The 21,036-nt window shown below is 44.9% G+C and overlaps 1 protein-coding gene across 2 annotated transcripts; it reads left to right on the top strand.

Annotated features, from left to right (window-relative positions):
• Positions 1–324: 324 nt before the first annotated feature.
• HMGB3 (high mobility group box 3) lies at positions 325–6,096 on the top strand. 2 transcript variants are annotated; one of them, XM_029607719.1, is made up of 5 exons: positions 325–479; positions 3,088–3,244; positions 3,455–3,594; positions 3,915–4,089; positions 5,099–6,096. In XM_029607719.1, the coding sequence occupies exons 2-5, from the start codon at positions 3,095–3,097 to the stop codon at positions 5,240–5,242; spliced, it is 609 nt and encodes a 202-aa protein (XP_029463579.1). In that variant the 5' UTR covers positions 325–479; positions 3,088–3,094; the 3' UTR covers positions 5,243–6,096. The 2 variants fall into 2 exon arrangements, with proteins under 2 accessions (XP_029463579.1, XP_029463581.1); XM_029607721.1 differs by lacking the exon at positions 325–479 and adding an exon at positions 1,931–2,350.
• The last annotated feature ends 14,940 nt before the right edge of the window (positions 6,097–21,036 follow it).

Below are 21,036 nucleotides of genomic sequence, written 5' to 3'. Positions count from 1 at the left end.
AGCCAGATCTATGAACACCTACCCAGACCCAGGACCAGTTCCAAAATAAACCCACTTTCTATCAAAACTTACGGGGCAAAGTCGCTTCACCCTCTGTTTGCCTCAAGCTTATGTATTCGACAACACCTTCGTCCCTCGTTTATGTCTTGTGTTCCCTCGTCCACCCCAACCCCGGCCAAGTTCGCCCCCTTCTCAGCCCCGCAGTTCACACTCACTCTGTACAATCTCCCTCTGCCGGCCAACGGGAAACGGCGCCTCATGAATATGAAGGGCGGCACTGGCCCAATGGCCGGGCGCGGAGGTTGTTTTAAAACGGCGGACGCCGGCAGCCAATCAGAGCGCTCTCGAAGGTGGGGGTGTGGGGGGAGCGAGCGAGCGAGGTAGCGCGAGGCTGAACCGCGCGCGAGCGTGTACGTACGTACACACCGAGGAGGCTGGTGCCGTGCTCTGCGCTTCCCGCACTGTAGCGAACAATACAGGTATGTTCGGCTGACGGGCTCTTTCTCTTCTTCCTCGCGCCCCCCCCTCCCCCCTCTCTCTCTCCCAAATATCCCCTCGCTGGAGGCAGGTGGGCCGCCGGCCTCCTGCCCGCTCTTTTGCTCACTCGCGGCTTTTCGCCGCGCCCTTACAATATAGCCGGCAAACTTTTGTGTGTGTGTGTATATATTTGTATATGTAAAATATGGATGGCTTCCTTTTTGTGGGGCGCGTGCACTTCCCCCCCCCCCCCTCCTCGAGCCAGGTCCTGGCGCCCCGCGTGACATATAAACGTGTGGCTCTTGTGGGGGGGGGGCGGCGAATGTGATCCTGCCGCTGAGCTTGGCTGCCGTGCCAAGGCGCCGGCGAGCAGGAGCCGCTGTCACACCACCCCCCCCCCCCCGGATTGTTTTATTAACTTCACGTTCCGCCTAGTTGAGCTGTTTTATATTTTAGAAACTATAATACTGTGCCCCCCCCACCCCCACCCCCTTTAATGTCTTAACTTTTTGTGCCCTGGCTGTGTGTGTGCGCTGCGAGTGGGAGCCCTGGCAGGGGGCCGCGGGCGGCGAGGTAGTAGGTACGAGGCGGGCGCGCGGGGCCGCTGGTATTAATAGCGGGCGAGGGAGGCGGGCGGTGTAGCGCTCTCTCGCTCTCTCTCTATTATTGGTGTTTATTTATCTCGCTCGGCGGAGGCCCGGGGCAGCGTCGCGCGCGCGCTGTACGCTGCATTAACATGGCTGTCGGCGGGCTGGCGGCAGGGGCGCCTTGGTGCCCCGGCCGCGGTTATTTCCTTCCCCCCCCCCCCCCCGGGAGCGCTGCTTCTCTCGCAGTCCGTGCCCTTCCCCACGTCAGGGTGTCTTCATCCTCTCCTCCCCCCCCTCCAATGTGTTTTTCTCCTATGGTGGCGACATGACCGGGGGGGGGGGGTGCTTTTTATTGCCTCTCCCCGGGGGTAGGGGAGGCTTTTGCTTATCCCCCTTTTCCCCTCCAGCGCTCCCAGCAGCTGCTTTACAGTTAACCTCGGCAAGGTTTGCCACTGACTATTCGCCGTCTCTTCTTCTTCCTCCCCCTCCTCCCGCGCGCGCCGTTCCCACTTTGGCGAGAGCGGCACTGCCCGTAATGGCCGAGCGCGCGAGCCTTTGTTACGGAGCCACTGCGCTAAGGCAGAGGCGGGGGGAGGGAGGGATGGCGCGAGGGGGGGGGGGGGAGCGCCTAAAACGCGGGGTCTCTCTTCCCTATAACGCCCGCTGCGGGTCCCGCTGCTTCTCTTGTGGGGGGTGGGGGTAAGGCTGTGTGGATTCTGCGGGAGCCGGTGAATGGGTGGCAGTTGCGGTTAGGGGGGGTGTGTGTGTGTGTGTGTGTCGGAGGGGGGAGGGGGGTGCGCGCGTGCGGCTTTGTTAGGTATCGCGGCTGCCGCGCGCGCACGCACGCGCACCAGAGAAGCCATTTTAAGTGCACGCCCGGGCTATGGCAGAGGAGAGCAGCGCTTCTCTCTCTCTACTCCGTAGCCAGACTATATACTTCTAAGGGGAAGCCTTTCGCCGGGCAGGGGGGGAAGAAATCTGCGAACGCCGCCTCCCGGGCTCTCGTTTTCCCGGCGCGTCGCCCCGAAATACTTTTAGAGGGACCAATTTGAGGGGGACTTTCTTTCATGAAGAAGCATTTCACAAAATGGAAGATGAATTATTGGTGTCTTGGTGACCTGTCGTTTTTAGCGGAGTAGGCAAGAGGCAGTCCTCCCCCCCCTTCCATCCATTGCAGGCTTGTACTGCTGGGTTTGCAACTCCAGCCCCAGCGGGCGGATTCCCCCCCCCATCTGCACGGACGCCGCCGCGATTCGGCTCTTTTATTGTAAAGCTTAGATTTAAAGGTAATTTTTTTTTTTTTTTTTTTATGATGACCTTGGGTGTGGATAAAGGAAAAGATGGCGGGAAGCAAAAAAAAGGAGCTCGGAAATATAGATATTTTAAATCTGAAACCCGTGTAAGCGAACAAACGAGAGCATTATTCGCCTGTTTTGTCCCACTGCATGAAAGTTTCCTGATGCTTTGTTTTGCAGAGCGTGCTATTTACTGTCGTGGCGTTAAATAAGACTTGTGCATGCGGATCATCGAAAGATCTTTTGAGCTGCGTGTATAGAACACGAAACTTGACAGATGCATGGTAGCTTTTTAAAGGGTATCTAAAATGTTGCCCAACATTTTTAGCAGTTACGACAGTAATATGTTTTAACTAACTCGAGTCTTCATATTAGCTGACGGACCACTTTTTTTTTTTTTTTTTAACTCGCACGGTGTGGTTAGTATTGCAGTACTAGCAAATGAAGGCTCTTGAACATTAAACCGTTCGGTGTATCCCCACCACCACTCTGCCCAATTCTGTTCAGGAATGCAAGCTATCACTAGCTGGACTTGTCTAGACAAATTGAATGTACTTCAAGGTGCTCTGGCACCACAGTAGCCAGCTGCTCAGATAATGGGATGTCTGTAATTTCAAATGTTCTTGATGTTTGAAGAAAACCCTTGCACAATATGACCAGCTTTTTTTTTTTTTTTTTTAGGTTTATCATACTAATGGTCATACTAATATATATATTTTTTTTAACAGAATCAAGATGGCTAAAGGTGACCCAAAGAAGCCCAAAGGCAAAATGTCTGCATATGCTTATTTTGTGCAAACATGCCGCGAGGAACACAAGAAGAAAAATCCTGAAATTCCAGTGAACTTTGCAGAGTTTTCCAAGAAGTGTTCAGAGAGATGGAAGGTAGCTTCCCAAGCCCATCATATACAAAGTGATTTTCTTTAGTGATGTCCATTAGGGCATGTGCGATCCCTGCCTGACTTAAAGCCACTACATTGGCATTGTACTACTCAACTAAGTACCATTTTTAACCCTGTTTTATCAATTATAGATGTATTAAAAACTCTGGAAACTTGTGATTGTAAACTTTACATTGGTTACCTTCATTTTCAGATAATGTCTGCAAAAGAGAAGTCTAAATTTGAAGATCTGGCAAAGGCTGATAAGGTGCGGTATGATAGAGAAATGAAGGACTATGGACCAGTTAAGGGTAGTAAGAAAAAGAAGGATCCCAATGCTCCAAAGAGGCCTCCGTAAGTATACAGAGCTAGTGACTCTTCTTTAAACAGCTTGTCAGAACATCTTGTCAACTTGCAGTCTGCAAATGGACTAATAAAATGTACTGAGCATCGTAGTAGTAGTAGTAATTCCTATTAGTTCAGCACCTGAATTTGTTTGGATTGCACTAAAGCCTGTGGCTTTATAATGCCACAGTTATTTCTGATTTCACAAATCACACTGGATAAACATTTTGGCTAGTTGGCATTCGATCACCCGATCCTTTAAATATAGGGAAAATATTAAATATCATAAACCTAAAATTCAATGCTATGTATCTTTCCCCCATTTCCAGATCTGGCTTCTTCCTGTTCTGCTCTGAATTCCGTCCTAAAATTAAATCCACAAATCCTGGCATTTCTATTGGGGATGTGGCTAAGAAACTGGGTGAAATGTGGAACAACCTTAGTGATGGTGAAAAGCAGCCTTACAATAATAAGGCAGCTAAGCTGAAGGAGAAATATGAAAAGGTAAGCATGAATAGATTAAACCAAGGACTTATGGTATGGGCTTATTTGCTTTGGCCAATGCATGAGAATGGGTGGACACAGTAGATGCTCTCAAGATACAGGGTGGGCAAAGGACCTTGGGCCTATAATTTAGTCATATTTTAATTCTCTAATTTGATTTGTATAGAGGTCGTAATCCAAAATCTATAATTGTGCTTGACTTTTGGGCAGCTTATTCATTGGCCTGTTTTCTTAGCACCCTGATGCATTCTTGCTTAATCTTCAATTATACAAGACACACTTGAATGGGCATATGACATCTAAAGATGTCTTAAACATAGGCAGAGTTGAACCATGCCTACTTCTGTCCATACAGAGGACACTTCAAAGAGGAACTTTATGGATGCATCTCCATTATATGCATACACACTAATTTATATAGATGTATTGTAATGGGTGCACGCAGCCATAGGCTTGAGTACTGAGTATTTTGGCACATGTACCACTTTCATGTTTATACACATGACAACTTTATTTCCCTGCACATGTGTTGTGGGTTTTGTCATCATTCACTTTTTTGAGCATTAGTAAAATAGAATACTAGCTGTGGACAGTAGCCTGCCTGCTTTCTCTGGTAGAGATACTATTCTACACCACTTGTGTTAATTGTGTCTGCTAATTTAGGCTTGGAATACAGTGAAGAGAGCTCTATAATGTCTCTGCTGTGCTGGTAGCACACAAGCTATTTTGGCTATAGAAAATTGATATTTGGGCTTCAAGGCCTCCAGCTGTTGATGTAATAACCTGGTTAGGGTGAGGTGGAATAGGTTAAAGGAAAAATCTTGGGTAGCTGCAAATAAGTTCATGGTGCCAGATTCCAGAGGAGCAGGAGGAAACTGCTGTGCCCATAATCTAGATAGGATACAACATTTTTTTGATTAATCCATTCTTATACTAGATTCAGACTTGACAAGCCTGAATTCTGGATGTGTATGGAGCTATTCACCCAGTATTTTTTTCTTCTCTGTAGGATGTTGCCGACTACAAGTCCAAAGGAAAGATTGATGGTGCAAAGGGTGCTACTAAAGCAGCTCGGAAAAAGGTAGAAGACGAAGAGGAGGAGGAGGAAGAGGAAGAAGAAGAAGAGGACGACGAAGAGGAGGATGACGAATAAAACTGTATATTTGTTTCTATGTGAATATCATAGAGTAGGGGGAAACTCAAATGAGCCATCTCGCTTGAGTTGGTGTCAGCTGCCTTTATTGGATTTAATGATAAAAATTGATTATCCAATGTAGTTTCTAAAATGCTCTAGTTGTAACTGGTTTACATTATGTGGCCATGGGTGTAATGAGCATCCTGAAACTGTATTAAAGCTGTACATATTTCCAAACATTTTTAAAAAAAAAAAAAAGGCGCTCTAGTGTTCTCCTCACTCTGTGCACTTTGCTGTTCGTGTAACAAAGCATTTAAAAGTTTCAAGCATCTTTTTTTTTTTTTTTTTTTATTTGTAAGGTGTTACTATATGGTTATTGGCTAGAAAATCCTGGGTTATAAACTGTACATATCAATAGTCTGTAAAAAAAAAAAACTAGACGTTCTTGTAGTACATGCTTTAGAGTTGTGGTGCCTTAGGGAGGGAAATGTACTTCCTTGGAAGATGCCTTCCATATGGTGCTATCATGGTCCAGAGCATGCACTGTGAGGGTAGATCTATTTACACTACAGTGGGCGTCCCATTTAGCTTGAAGTTGTCTTTCTGTATATAGTGAAATAGCATTCTGCTGCCATTCTTAGTTTTATGGAAGGGGGCTCAACTGGCATGAGAAGTGTGGACTTTGTTTTAGTTAAATGCAATAGGGTTTTAAACTAAAACTGTGAACATCTATATTCTCAAGTGAAGAGGAAGTGCAGCAATTAAAAGTTCAGAGATTCTGTATTTAAACTTGCAATTTTTTTCTTTTTCTATGTTTAGAATGCTGAAATGTTTTTGAAGCAAAATAAAACAGTATTATGTTTTTAAAAATGGTTCTGGAGAAATTCTACATTTTTTTTCCTACTTATTCTTGCAGTGAAACAGGCCAACCCCTATCCTTTTTTATTGGGAGGGGGGTAGATGTGTCCTAACCAGCTTATGAATGAAGGTCATGCCCACCTGCTGAGCTGTGTGTGACTTGAAGTGAATGGGCATTTATGGTTTTAGTTCTCAGGTACACTGAAATCTAAACAAAAGTGCATGTCAGTTGTGTAGGAGATCTTTTGGAGCTGGACTCTGGTCCTTCAGCAACATGGGTGACTAGTACATCTCTATTCTGTTTGGATAGGCAGGGTGGGTGTGCAAGGTTATAGTTGGGACTCTGTCCACCATCTTTATTCTATTTCCTCCTGAATCCTACAACCCTCTCCTGTGCAGGTGTCTACCACTTCTAGAATGGGGGTGGGGGTTGCTGGCTCCAGGTCTCAAATTCTTATCTGACTCCTACCACTACCCCCCCCCCCCCCCCCCCCCCCCCCCGGGGGGTAGGTGGGAGAAGACCTACCTGCACTATTAGTGCAAACTGGATAAAGTGATCAGCTATCATTTTTGTGAAGGCCAAAGTTTTTCTGGTGATTAGCTTAACATAGCCCTGCTAATGGCTGCTTATGCTATCACATCCAACATCACCAATCTCAGAGTCTCGGAAGGTTCTGCTTGTGGCTTTGTTTTGTCAGCTGCATGAGTATTGGATCTTCTCCCTCATTGCAGTTCAACACTTTCTCAGCAGCCTCCTTCATAGTAAGTGCATTTAGAAAGTATTCAGACCCTCCTTCACTTTCCCATATCTTATTAAAACCTCTCTCTAAAGTGGATAATCAGTTTTCCCCTCAATCTACACATTACACCATAATGATAAAGAAATTTAGGTTTGTAGAAATTTAAAGCAAATTAAATTAAAAAAAAACCAAACAAACTGAAATATTCACATAAGTACTCGGACCCTTTCCTATGCCACTTGGAGCTCAGGTCCATCCAGTTCCCATCACTCATCTTTGAGATGTATCTCCAGCTTTGATTCCACCTGTTGTAAATTCAATTGTTTGGACATGATTTGGAAAAGCAAGTTTGCTTACCATAAACGGTGTATCTGTAGATGGGGTGAACTAGCCATGCTATCATAGGAACGTCCTCTGGATGTCACGAGGCGGAGCTTTTCCAAAGCTGTTGGACCTTAGCTCTGTGCGGCTGTACACATCTTCCCGCACAGAAGGGTGCCCTCTCCTCAGTCTCAGCCGGATTTTAAGAGGTATGTGTGGGCATATGTTTGTGTGCGCAACCCAGCCTGCACAAATGTACGCCTGATTTTTATAACATGTGCACAGCCCCATGCATATAAAATCTGGGGTCAGCATGCGCAAGGGGGTGCACAGAGCCCTAGGGGAGCGCAGATGGCTTTCTCTGTTCCCTCCGAGGCCGCTCTGAAATTGTAGTGGCCTCAGGGAACTTTCCTTCTGCCCCTTCCCCTACCTAACACCACCCCCCCACACACACACCTTTGTTTTATAAGTGGCACCTGCCCTGGACCGCCCACAGCCCCGGGCCTATGCAGAGTAAGATCATAACATGCCATACTGGGTCAGACCAAGGGTCCATCAAGCCCAACATCCTGTTTCCAACAGTGGCCAATCCAGGCCATAAGAACCTGGCAAGTACCCAAACACTAAGTCTATCCCATGTTACCATTGCTAGTAATAGCAGTGGCTATTTTCTAAGTCAATAGCAGGTAATGGACTTCTCCAAGAACTTACCCAATCCTTTTTTAAACACAGCTACACTAACTGTACTAACCACATCCTCTGACGACAATTCCAGAGTTTAATTGTGTGTTGAGTGAAAATGAACTTTTGGTAAGGATAATATTAGACAATACCACGAGAGTGGCTTACATCAATAATTAAGGCAGAACCAGAAGCCAACAGCTGTCAGTGGAGGTAGATACGCTCATGGTATGGGCAGAACAACATCTCCAGGACATGTCTGCCTCCCACATTGCTGAGAAGGACAATATAAGGGCCAACTTCCTCAGTAGGCAAGTTTTGGACCCTGGAGAGTGGGAGTTGGCAGACGAGGCCTTTCAAATCATAGTGATGTGCTGGGGTTGCCCACACCTGAATTTACTGATATTGGAATTTTTGCAGGAAGGTTTGGTTAAAGGCTTGGCCTTAAACACTCTGAAGGTGCAGATAGCACCTGCTATAGAGGGTGGGTCAATGGTGGACCCTTCTTCCCATCCAGATGGTTTTTGAAGGGAGTTAAGCATCTACAGCCTCCTTTGCAGCTACCAGTGCCTCTTTGGGATCTTAATCCAGTCTTTCATCTTTTGGTGGGTCCTACATTTCAGCCACTGCATGGTCTCTCTTTGTCGTTTCTCACCTTGAAAATAGTTTTTCTGGTAGCAATCTGTTTAACATGGCAGGTCTCCGAGCTGCAAGCTTTTTCTTGCTGTGAGCCATTTCTATGAATGACTCCGGATGCGGTACAGCTTAGGACCATACCTTCTTTCTTGCTCAAAGTGGTTTCGGAGTTTCATTTGAATCAGTCTGTTTCCCTGCCCACGCTGAACAGGAATGGAGACAAGCGTGATTATTGCTGTTGCATGCCTTGGATGTCAAGCGACATCTGGTGAGGTACTAGAAGATTACTTGCTCTTTCAGGAAGTCTGATCAACTGTTTGTGCTCCATGGTGGAGATAAACAACGAGAACTGGCGAAGTAGGCAACTATAGCCCATTGGATAAAAGAAATCATCTCGGCCGCCTATGCCGATGCAGATGTCCCGTTACCTAGACAGGTGGTTTCATGGGTGGAGTTTTGGTTGTTGTCTCCCATCAAGATTTGCCGAGCAGCTTGGATGTTAGGGCTCGGGAGGATGCGGCTTTTGTTTGTGTGGTGCTGACATGTCCATGGGCAGCCTCCCGCCATTTTTGGGAGAAGCTGTGGTACATTCCACTGGTGTGGCTTGGCCTAAGTGCAGAGGAAGGAGAAATTGATACTTGCCTGATAATTTCCTTTCCTCTAAGGAAGGCAGGCCAATCCACCACCTACCCTGGGCTGCCTCCTTGCTTTTCGTTTGTCCTTTATATGTGGATGATGAAAAATGTTAGTTCTGTTAATTCATTTGAAGGACTGGTAAGTGACATAATCAGCCCCTAAGATTAGTTGATGTTAACTTGTTTGCTGAGCTCAGTGTTTCCCAGTTGGTTGGAATAATGGTTGACGTCATGTTAATAGTCATGTTCAAATATAATCAGTTTGTCCACAGTTTGACTTTTCTATAGATACTGGCGGGCTGATGTCAGGGCTGGGCTATATGTCAGTGACGTCAGTGAGTCAGATTTATCTCCATCTGCTGGTAGGAGTGCATAATCCACTGGTGGTAGTTGGCCTGCCTTAAGGAAATTATCAGGTTAGTAATTTCTCCTTTTTGGGCACCTACAGCTGCCGCAGCCTTCAGCAGACTCAGTAGCAATCTCTGTGCATAAATTGCTCCAAAATGTGGCAAAATCCCACCACTTAGCTGCTGGTTGCTAGGAAACCTGACTTAAAAGTACAGGGTGCAGCCAGCACCAGGGTTTGGTGTGATAGTCTGCTCTCAAGTGGGCCAAGAAAACTTGGGAAATCTCTAACAATCTACCAGGGAAAGACTTGAAGTTCCCGGACATCTTTGGGAAGAAATTGTTCCAGAGTTCCACAGTGAGTGCTTGTATAGTGGCACACCAGCTATACATGGTGAAGTATTTGCATGAGTAGGTTATAAAGCTGAAGCCTCTATCATAATTGCTAGACCTAGATCAAGCCTTGGTTAGGAATGCTAAAAACACCTAATCTGTTCAATCGGAGGCATTCAACACTGCAGCCAGAACTTTAGCGGTGGCATTTGGGCTTGTAAAATGACTTGATAATGAGCCAGCAGTCTGTGGGAAGATGTTCGCCACCGGCTTGCAGATGTCTCCTGTGCTGGAGACAACTGTTTTGGAGACAAAGTTATGGAAACTAGCTCAGATTTCAGGAGCCTTAAACCACCATTCAATCTGTTGGTGGGAGGTGGTGACCATCTTCCATCCCCCTCAGGTGCCAGCACTTCACTTTTAGGCAAGTATTCTTCCACAGACATACCTTCTGCTCCTATCTATGTTATTGGATTGGCCTGGTCATGCACAGCTACAGAAGGTGCCACAGAGAGAGACGACAACTTAAGTTTCTGCAGCAGCCACAGGTGAAGCCTGGCTGGGCCTAGTTTTTGACAAGTCTCAAGTCTTAACTTCCCATTATGTCAAGGGGGTCCAGTCTTTTCTCTCTCAGAGTGGAAGATGATCACCAAGGATCATTGGGTCTTGAAGATTGAAGTGTACGGCTACCACTTACATTTCTCTCACCTACCATCAAACCAACAAACCCATCTGTCTGCCTGTCTTCAGCTAGAACTGGAGTCACGTCTTCACTAAAAGGTGATATGAGATAACTGGCTTCCAATTCAGTCATATGCAGTGGGGTTTACGCTGTCAATGGGACCAGCTAACTCAGCTCTTCACAATCAAAGTGTTTCAAAGAACATGAAATTATGCTGGTGGCTAAACTCTTGTGTTCTTCAGGAAGGAGATCCACTCTGTGGGCTCCCTCATCATGTAACCTTAGAGATGGATGCCTCCACAAAAGGTTGGCATGCCCACACTGGACTTTTTCAAACCCAAGGAACTTGGACTCTCAGAGAAAGACAGGTCAATATATTAGAACTGAGAGCAATCAGATTAGGGCCGGTGCAAGGGGATTAGGTGCCCTAGGCACTTTTTGCCTTGTGCCCACCTCCCCCCTTGTTGCATCGCCCACACCCAGTCGTGTCGCGCCACCACCCCCATTAGGGGGTGCAAGCCATGTGGGGCCACAAGCGGTGGCACCACAGCAGCAAAGAGGAGTGGAGACTGCCAAATCTCTACTCCTATTTGGCGCCATGGCTTGTGACCCCCTAATGGTCAGCGTTCTAGACCCAGGCCTAGTTTGCCTAGTGGTTCTGCTGGCTCTGAATCAGATACGCTCTGTCAGCTTTCAATCATCTTCTCCAAGGGACTAGCATTCTAATTCAAACTGACAATTAAGTGGCCATGTTTCATGTGAACAAACATGGAGGCACAGGGTCATGGACTCTGCCAAGAAACAATAAGGATATGGGAAGGGGCATGCAAATATCAAGCCTTCCTGCAAGCCACCTATCTTCCAGGGATGTTCAATATGCTAGTGGATAATCTCAGCAGAGTTTTCTGTCCTCACGAGTGGTCTCTGCAACAATCAACAGCCAACAAACTAATCAACTTATGGGGTCTTCCACAATCGACCTACTCAAGTCAGGTGGAGAAATTTTGCTTAGTTCTACCCAGCAAACTCAGGTTAGCTCAAGACGCTTTCCTGCTTGATTGGAATTCATATCTCATGTACACTTATTTATTATTTAAGCATTTTATATACTGTCATTCCAAAAGAAGATCTCAATGGTTTACAAAAGCAACATTCATATTATAAGTCAACAGAACACTTAGTGCATTAGCATTGTCTTAGGACACTATATCACTCATTATTTCTTGTACATTCTTCAAATATTGACTATGTTTTTTTTTATTATTTTAATACGTTGCCACTGATTCCACTAAGAGAAAGAACAGTACAAAAAATGCTAAGGATTGGGCTTGACCAATCCTGAGCTCCAGCGTAGCCCAGGCACATTTGGTATGCATATCTCATACAGCTTTCCAGCAGTCCTCCGATTCATCTGGGGACAGACTCAGTCTTCCTAACTCAAGAGGAAGGAAGTCATTTCCATTCATATCTCCCATCCGTCAACTTAATGGCTTGGAAGTTCAATGCTCAGTAATCGCAGATTTCTGTTTACACAGAGAGAATGAAGACATAATAGTATCTTCCAAGAAGCTATCAACTAGGGGAGCCTATGGTTTTAAATGGAAAAGATTCCCCATATGGTGTCAACATAATACCTTTGACTCGTTTTCCTGCAAACCCAAACATTTGCTAACCTACTTGCTCTTTCTTTCTGAATCATGCCTTGCAACATCCTCAGTAAGAATATATCTCAACACCATGGTGGCTTACTATAAGTGGATAGCAAACCTACTCATCTGTTGATTTCAAGACTTACTGCATGAAAGGCTTATGGCAAGTTAAAACTTCACTGCAGAAACTTCTGGTGGAATATTTATTTAATGAGTTTTATATACTGTCATTCGGAAACGTCAAAATAACACCATCATAATGGATTACAAAATAAGAATATGATCTGAATCTTCTGTCTCAATTGATGAACTTGCCCTTTGAACCGTTAGAATCAACTTCTCTTAAGATTTGACATGGAAAATAGTATTTCTTGTAACAACAGCAGCCAAGAGAGTCAGGGAACTTCAGGCATTAGTTCACTACTGAGAAACTAAATAAAACAAAAAGAGCCAGCACAGCTTAGCACTATTTTATCCTGGCATAGTGTGACGGGGTCACTATGCTAGACTAGATAGGAAGAATAAAGCTAGGAACCAAAGATTCAAGGGAAGGTGGGGGGAAGGAAAATACAGCAACACCAGGCAAGAGACGTCCCTTGGTTCCTTTCCCCCGGATGTTACAAGGACCAAAGAACCACAGGTGTGGGAGGTTAAGGGTGGGACTTCCCTGGAGCCAATCAGCTGGCAGAGGAGGAGGAGTTTCCACAGGATAAAAAGGACCCCCTAGTAGAGCAGTCTCAGTCTCCTGCAGGGGATGGAGGAGAAAGGATCGGGTTTCCTGTCTGTGCTGGGTGATGTTGAGGCTGTACATTCCCTGACCGTGTGAAGGACTGCCGCTACTATCACCGAGAAGGTGAGTGCGGGGACTTCTGTTGTTGGATGTACAACAAGGATACTTTGCCTGGAGGACTGCCGGTGGGTGGCTGTACATCTGGGGAAGGGTTGAGGTCCCAGAGGTACAGAGGGAGGTGGCAGTTTTGAACTATGGGCTTTGAGAGGGACTTCTGAAGTCAGTGGTTGGAAAGTGAGTTGCTGGCTCAGTGGGGAAGGCATCTGCCTTCCATCCAGGTGGTGAGGGTTCAAATCCCACCTGGGGACTTTTAAGATAAATATGTTTAAACTGCTATTTGAGTTTCCAAAGGACCAGGGAAGCTTGGTCAAGGTTTGGACCCGGGAACGGATGCAAGCAGATGGTGTACAGACCAGTGAAAGCGTCACACATAGGCACACTGAGAAACCCCGATGGGTTGATATTGGGCAAGATGCCTATTCAGGCTTTAATATGGCAACCTAAGCCAACGCTGAAAATAGAGGGTTCCACCATGCTTCCCTTGGCTACCACCTTGCATACTTGGGGAAAAATGGAAACATTTATTGGTATGGACTAGAAAATACTTCCTTAATATGCATCTTTATTACAATACTAAATTCCCATCAGGTTGGGACTCCTCTTTGTTTCTTACATGGTGCCAGGGAGGTATACACACTATGGGTCAGCTTTGGGGGAAAGATGGCACATTATCATTTGCCCAATTACAGGAAACCTACCAGCTCCTGACATCAACTTTGTACTCCTTTCTGCAATTACGTCACTTTATGAGGCAAGAGTGTATTCAGAATGAGCTCATAAAGGGGAGATCTCAATTTGAAGGGTGGTGTGTATTGAACGTCGGTATATAAAAACCGTTAAATAAGGGTGGGCTGTCCAAAATTTACAATGCACTACAAGGGTCATTAACGGGTTTACCTCCTTATACAAAAAAGTGGGAGGAAGAATTAGGACAGATGTTTACAATTGAGGAATGGGATCAGATATTTTCTTGTACTAAGCATTGTTCTGTATCTACTTCATTAACGGAAAATGGTTATAAAGTGTTTCGTTGGCATCTTACACCTTATAGGCTGCATAAAGCACGTATTCGTGATGATGTGTTATGTTGGAAGGCTTGCGGTCATGTTGGAACTTTTCTACATCTTTGGTGGGCATGCATTAAAGTGCAGAGACTGTGGCAGGACATGTCCAATCTTATACTCAGTACTCTAATGCGGAGGATTGAGTTATCCCCAGCTAACTGCCTTTTAAATGTACCCGTGGAGGGATCCAAATATGAAAGTCTATTGATTAATCAATACTGCATTGGAGTTCGTTGTCTGGTGGCAGCAACCTGGAAACAATTGGCAGTTCCATTGAAAGAAGCTTTACTTCACAAATTAGACTCCATGAGCATAATGTATAAAATTACAGCTCAACGACACCAGCACTCACCTGGCTACAATAAGATCTGGCACCCATACCTTGAATGAAGCCTCCATGCAATCGCCAGTGTCTTCTACATGACTTTTCTGACTTTCAATTGCTTGTGATTGTTCCTCAGGTCTTGGATGGTCTTTAAGGGATGGTGGGTCGGATTGAGCCAATCAAAGGCAATTCAAACTTATGTCTGTTAGGCAAGCTTTATTATTATCAGTCATGTTCAGTGTTGTATGCTTTTCTAATTACATCATTCGACTTCAGTTTTATTACATGTCATTACTGGATTGTTCATCATGATTATTGTACATGTATACATTTCTCTTTGCTTAAATGTTCATTAATGGTTATCAATAAACGTTACATTACAAAAAAAAAGAGCCTAGTGAAGGAATATAGAATCTAACCACAAAAAAACCCTCCACCGATTTATATAACATTTTTCACTACACATACTTGTTGATGATCCAAGGAGGAAAACCTCACAAACTAAGCAAACATGTAGATTTCATTAAAAAAAACATGTTTCATAATATAAACACAAGTCCAAAACCTAAACATCCATTATTTCAAAATTTGGTGGAGATTTTCATTTGGCCATTAGTTCATTACCTGCCATATATGAAATTCTTACACAATAGGGGGGTGCTCTGCACCCACTGAAAGTTTCTACCAAAGTCATATCAGCTTTTCAAATTAATCAGGACATCGTATAGCCTAACTTCTTCCTGAGGCCACATGCGTATGAAGGAGAGAAAGCCCTTTCATAATCTAGATGGCAATCCTCGCTGCTTGAACTTTTCCCTGAGAATTCAAAGCATTCCTATTGCTGATCTGTTGAAGTCAGTTTTGCAGTCTTCCCATTTTGGCCCTCTGTCGTTTGGGGCCACTTTAGCTTGTCTCTATACCTTAACCAACAACTGGGCCCCTGATCTTTTTATTTAATTTGCATATTTAGAAGCATATTAAACTGCCTTCCCAAACCCAAAGGGATTGTCAAAAATGGTGTACATTAATATGCATAAAACAATCATTGCAAAATAAGTCCTATCAATGACTAAAATTAATAACCATAAAAACCAAACTCAAAACCAAAAATGTAACAGTCTGAGAACCTGAAAAGCACCTGAGGCTTACGCGGCAAAGAGAAAAGATCTTAATCATGACCCCTAACGAACATCGGTCAAGGAAAAAGCCAGGACTTGACTTTGTTACAAAACGTCCGTAACACCGCTGTTGCGCTGGAGGTGGACCCTTGGCCTGGTGCAGGATTGGTATGGCCCTCTGGTCGGACTCGGAGTGCACCTGCCACCAGGAGGTGGAGCACAGAAGGAGACAGAGGCTAGCTGGAGCTTCACCAATAGCAATCCAGGGTTTCCTCAGATTGAGGCCCACCTGGACTTAGGTGGGCCTCAGAGGGTCTCCCAGAGGTAGCAAAGAGGTGTGCCTACCACAAGCAAAGGTGCGCGGCTGATGAAGATGGGGTCACTGGAGACCTCTTGGATGAGACAGGAAGTGAAGGTCCTCCGGGCGAGATAGGCAGTGCCTATTGGTCTGATCAAGGAGAGGCCACGGGTAGTATTAGAGCAGGCCGGTCTGGTCACGAAAGCGCAAGGGTCAGAGCTAGGGTATCCATCAGAGTGTGGTCAGCCAAAGCAAGGGTCAATTCCAAGATCAGTCCGTACATAGTCAAGATGAACAAAGGACAGTTCCAGGTGGCGGTCAAGCATAGTCAGAAGGCAGGCAGTGGTCAGTTCCAGGCAGCGGTCAACATAGTCAGAAGGCAGGCAAAGGTCAGTACTGTGAATCAGTCTGAGAACATAAGAACATGCCATACTGGGTCAGACCAAGGGTCCATCAAGCCCAGCATTCTATTTCCAACAGTGGCCAATCCAGGCATTAAGAACCTGGCAAGTACCCAAAAACTAAGTCTATTCCATGTAACCATTGCTAATGGCAGTGGCTATTCTCTAAGTGAACTTAATAGCAGGTAATGGACTTCTCCTCCAAAAAGGAGGAGGAACGAAGAGCAGGGATGAGGACAGGCGCTGGAACAGAAGGAGGACCACAGGAGCACTGGAATGAGATTGGATCGAGGAAGCAGGAGAACACAGGAATAAAGAACAGCAAACTAGCTACACCGAAATGTCGACCCGATTGCCAAGGCAAGGTTCTGGGGACGGGACCTCGCCTTATAAACAGGAACTATGTGATGTCATCTGGTGCCGCGGACCGGGTTCCCGCGATGGGCCCTTTAAAGGGATGCACGGTCCACGTGCGCACGCCTAGGGGCAGGGCCGACGCTGTGGAGGACGCCGAACCCCGGCGTGAGGAGCGCTGAGAGCCAGAAGGCCTCGACGGGCCTGGGAACACCGCAGACGGTGAGAGTTGGCCGCGGCAGCAAGAGACGAGGAGCCGGAGCTGGTGGGAGTGCGAGGTGAGCAGGCCCGGTCGCGGCACCAACGCGGCCAGGACGCGCAACAACCGCAGACTGGCCCTTGGCTTGCTGGAGGACAGAGCAGTCTGGACTCTGGTCTTGCGTCACAGAAATTATTTACGCAAAAGCAGAAATATACCTGCTTACCTCAGCAGTGCTTACAACAAACAGCACCAGTCATATGTAGATAGTCTTAGCATACTCTCTGCTTCCTCCTTCTGCCCAGGGCCTTTCCTTCCCCTCCTGGCCTGCTCATTAAATCCCAAGCTGAGGGGGGGGGGGGGGGGGCCCAGAATTCCCTTGTGGGCTGTGCCTTACGGTAGACCAGGGTAAACGCTTGGTCCTGGTCTTTTAAGGGAGTCCTGATCTACACTCCTTTACAAGGTCATATACTTCATCTCTGAATGCACCTCGATAGGATGTTTACTCCACAAGGTAAGAGCCTTAATCAAGAGAGAATATAGCACTAAATTTAGATCTCAGAATTTTCAGTAATGCTTGCCGACTACAGCAGAGCTCGCACTGAGGTCTACGCCACAGTAATTTATCCCTCAGATAACTAGGCCTGTTTCCTCATAGCACCTGAAACACCGGTGATAGAATCTGAAACTGAACCTGTGCTTTAACGGTCATTAGCCAATGCCGAGTACGCATCAAGGGTAAAGATGGAGCTCATCTAGGTTTTTCTAACAGATTTTGGACTACGTGGAGCTTGTACATTAGTCTTCTGGTAGACCAATGCACAGGCTATTATAATAGCCCAAATGGAAACCAACCAATGTATGACTAACAGATTTAGTATCCAACAGTAGATGCAGCTTTCAAACTGCGCCCAGCTGAAAACAGATTCTGCATACTACATGAGTAACCTGTGCCTGTAAGGAACACGTAGAATCCCAAATAGCCCCATTTTCCCACTGAAGAGTGACCGTGTCTGATGTGGAAGCATCATTATCAGCCTTCAGTATGCCTAATGTTTAAAACCAGTCTGTTATCTAGTAACCGCTTTGACACTACATCTAAGCCCTGTTGTAAATACATTAAGGTCAATGGGCAGATTATCTGGACATCTTCCCTGTAAATATACCTTCGGAGACCAACGGACTGCAACACTCTCTCTCCAGCGGCTGCAGGAAAATAAAACAGTACTGGGGAAAGCGACAAGCCGGACCACCACAGGGCCATCTCCCCAGATGAGGAGCAGCAGCCGTTATTAGAGAGGCCTTCGGACTAGCCAGAAACTAAATCCAGCCAATTTAGTACCAACCCTCTAATTCCCATCTTGGAGCATCATTGGAGAGTACTGGCATGAGCAATAACACCAAAGGGGTCTATATGTTGTCATGGCCAATAACAAAAAAATGAACCCTATCACCCGTATTCATGTATTGTATCACCTTAAATCATAACCAAAACCGTTTCAGTAGTGTGGCCTTTTCTAAACCTAGCCTAGAAATCATCTACACTGTTTTCCACTGAAGAAGATGTAATCAGCGCCTGTGGCTGCTCATTCAAGTAATTCTGTTAGAAAAGGAATACTTAAGACACATAGAAACATGACAGAGAAAGATATGGCCTGCCTGGTCTGCACATCCACACCAACTACTCATCTCTACAATCCCTACCACTTCCTCAGAGATCCCCTGTGCTTGTCCCGTGCTTCTTTGAATTCAGATACTATCTTTGTCTCCACCACCTTCTTGGGGAGGCTGTTCCATGCATTCGTCCTCCCCCTCCCGTATAGAAACATTTCCTTAGATTACTCCTGAGTCTACCCCCTTTCACCCTCATCCCAAGACTCCTCCATGTTCTACAGCCTCCTTTTCATTGAAAGAGGCCCACCTCCTCTGCATGAAAACCTTGGAGGTATTTAAATGGCTAACATCTCCCCTATTTTGCCTTTCTTCTAGGACTGTGGTCCACGGATCCTTTAGGGGTCCTGCAGACCATAACAGGGGGTCCACAAAATCTGGGAGGAAACAGGAAAACCCTTTGCTAAGAAGAGGCCTGACAGGCTGTCACAGACCTCATTCTGTGGTAGAAGAAAGTCCAGCAGCCTGCCGGTGAACCTCATTCCACCAGTGGCTGAAGAGGGCCGCTGGCACACCCCATCTCACCAGCAGCCAAAGACTGCAGGAGGCTGCAGAGCCGCTGGACCCCTCTCCCCCTTCAGATTCCAGGATAAAGAGAGGGAGCAGCCTGAGTGAGAGAGGGTATGTGAGCATGTATGCCTGTGTGAATTAGAAACAGGGATCTATTATGTATGTGTGTGTATGAGAAAGGGAGCCTGTGCATGAATGAACATAAGTGTATGAGAGAGAGAGCACATTTATTTATTTAAAAGTATTTGTATACTGTCTTTACAATGTTTAATCAAAATGGTTTACATAACTAAAATAAGCGTAAACAAAGGAAATTAAAAAACATAGAATTATAAAAAGCATAAAATTACAAAAAATGATCAATAAACTATCTAAAATTAGTTAATATAAAACAAATCAATATATAATAATGTTGCGCCATTTTATTTGCAAGCGTGGAAAAAAGATTGTTATTTAGTAAGTGATATATGGAATGCAGATTGAAACAGATGTGTTTTAAAGGATTTTTTGAAATGTTTAGAATTGGATATGGATCTTAGAGTCCGGTAGTGCGTTCCATAGGATTGGACCAATGACTGAGAGTGCTCTTTTTTGGTGATGTCATGTGTGTGAGACAGCATGATTGTTTGAGAGGGAATGTGCATGTATGTATATGTGAGTGTGACAGAGCATGTGTGTCTGAATGAGAATGAACATATGCATTTATGTGTGTATGAGAGGAGAAAGTTCCCCATCCCTACTAATTCACAGCAATTTCAGGGTGACTGGAAATCAAAAGGTCCCAGATATGGAGAGTCTGGAATTTTGAAATCCTTATTAGTTTTATTGTTGGCTGTTATTTGATGTGTCTGTTTCGAAATATATTATTGTTGATTGGGAAATTAAATATAAATGAGTTTTAAATTATTGGATGTTGTATGTGTCAGTTTTGAAATATTCTTTTATTAGTATGGTTTTACTATTATGGATATTTTATATTTCTTGATTTTATTATTTGATGTTTTGAGGAATGGCGATGTTTGGGGTTTTTTTTCCATTGTTGCAATGCATACAGAGTCTGGATTCTTGCAGTTTCCAGTTCAAATTTTATCTGTATTCTTTTCATCTCTGTATTCAGTAAGGGTCTGTCTGTGTTCTGCACGAATGACTGAGGCCAATCCAGGCCATAAGAACCTGGCAAGTACCCAAAAACTAAGTCTATTCCATGTTACCATTGCCAATGGCAGTGGCTATTCTCTAAGTGAACTTAATAGCAGTTAATGGACTTCTCCTCCAAGAACTTATCCAATCCTTTTTTAAACACAGCTATACTAACTGCACTGACCACATCCTCTGGTAACAAATTCCAGAGTTTAATTGTGCATTGAGTGAAAGAACTTTCTCTGATTAGTTTTAAATGTGCCCCATGCTAACTTCATGGAGTGCCCCCTAGTCTTTCTACTATCCGAAAGAGTAAATAACCGATTCACATCTACCCGTTCTAGACATCTCAATTTTAAACATCTCTATCAGATGCGATACAGAGGCATTATGACATTTTCCATTTTATTCACCATTCCCTTTCTAATTCCCAACATTCTGTTTGCTTTTTTGACTGCCGCAGCACACTGAACCGACGATTTCAATGTGTTATCCACTATTTTATTTATTTAAAAAAACTTTTCTATACCTCGTATATGATGCCTAGATCTTTCTTGGGTTGTAGCACCTAATATGGAACCCAACATTGTGTAATTATAGCATGGGTTATTTTTCCCTATATGCATCACCTTGCACTTATCCACATTAAATTGCATCTGCCATTTGGATGCCCAATTTTTCAGTCTCACAAGGTTTTCCTGCAATTTATCACAATCTGCTTGCGATTTAACTACTCTGAACAATTTTGTGTCATCTGCAAATTTGATTATCTCACTCGTCTTATTTCTTTCCAGATCATTTATAAATATATTGAAAAGTATGGGTCCCAATACAGATCCCTGAGGCACTCCACTGTCCACTCCCTTCCACTGAGAATTATACATTTAATCCTACTCTCTGTTTCCTGTCTTTTAGCCAGTATGCAATCCACGAAAGGTCATCGCCACCTATCCCATGACTTTTTACTTTTCCTAGAAGCCTCTCATGAGGAACTTTGTCAAA

This window comes from Rhinatrema bivittatum, chromosome 6, assembly GCF_901001135.1.
Source record: "Rhinatrema bivittatum chromosome 6, aRhiBiv1.1, whole genome shotgun sequence".
Taxonomy (NCBI): Eukaryota; Metazoa; Chordata; class Amphibia; order Gymnophiona; family Rhinatrematidae; genus Rhinatrema; species Rhinatrema bivittatum.
This window is presented reverse-complemented; position numbering and strand designations above follow the sequence as displayed.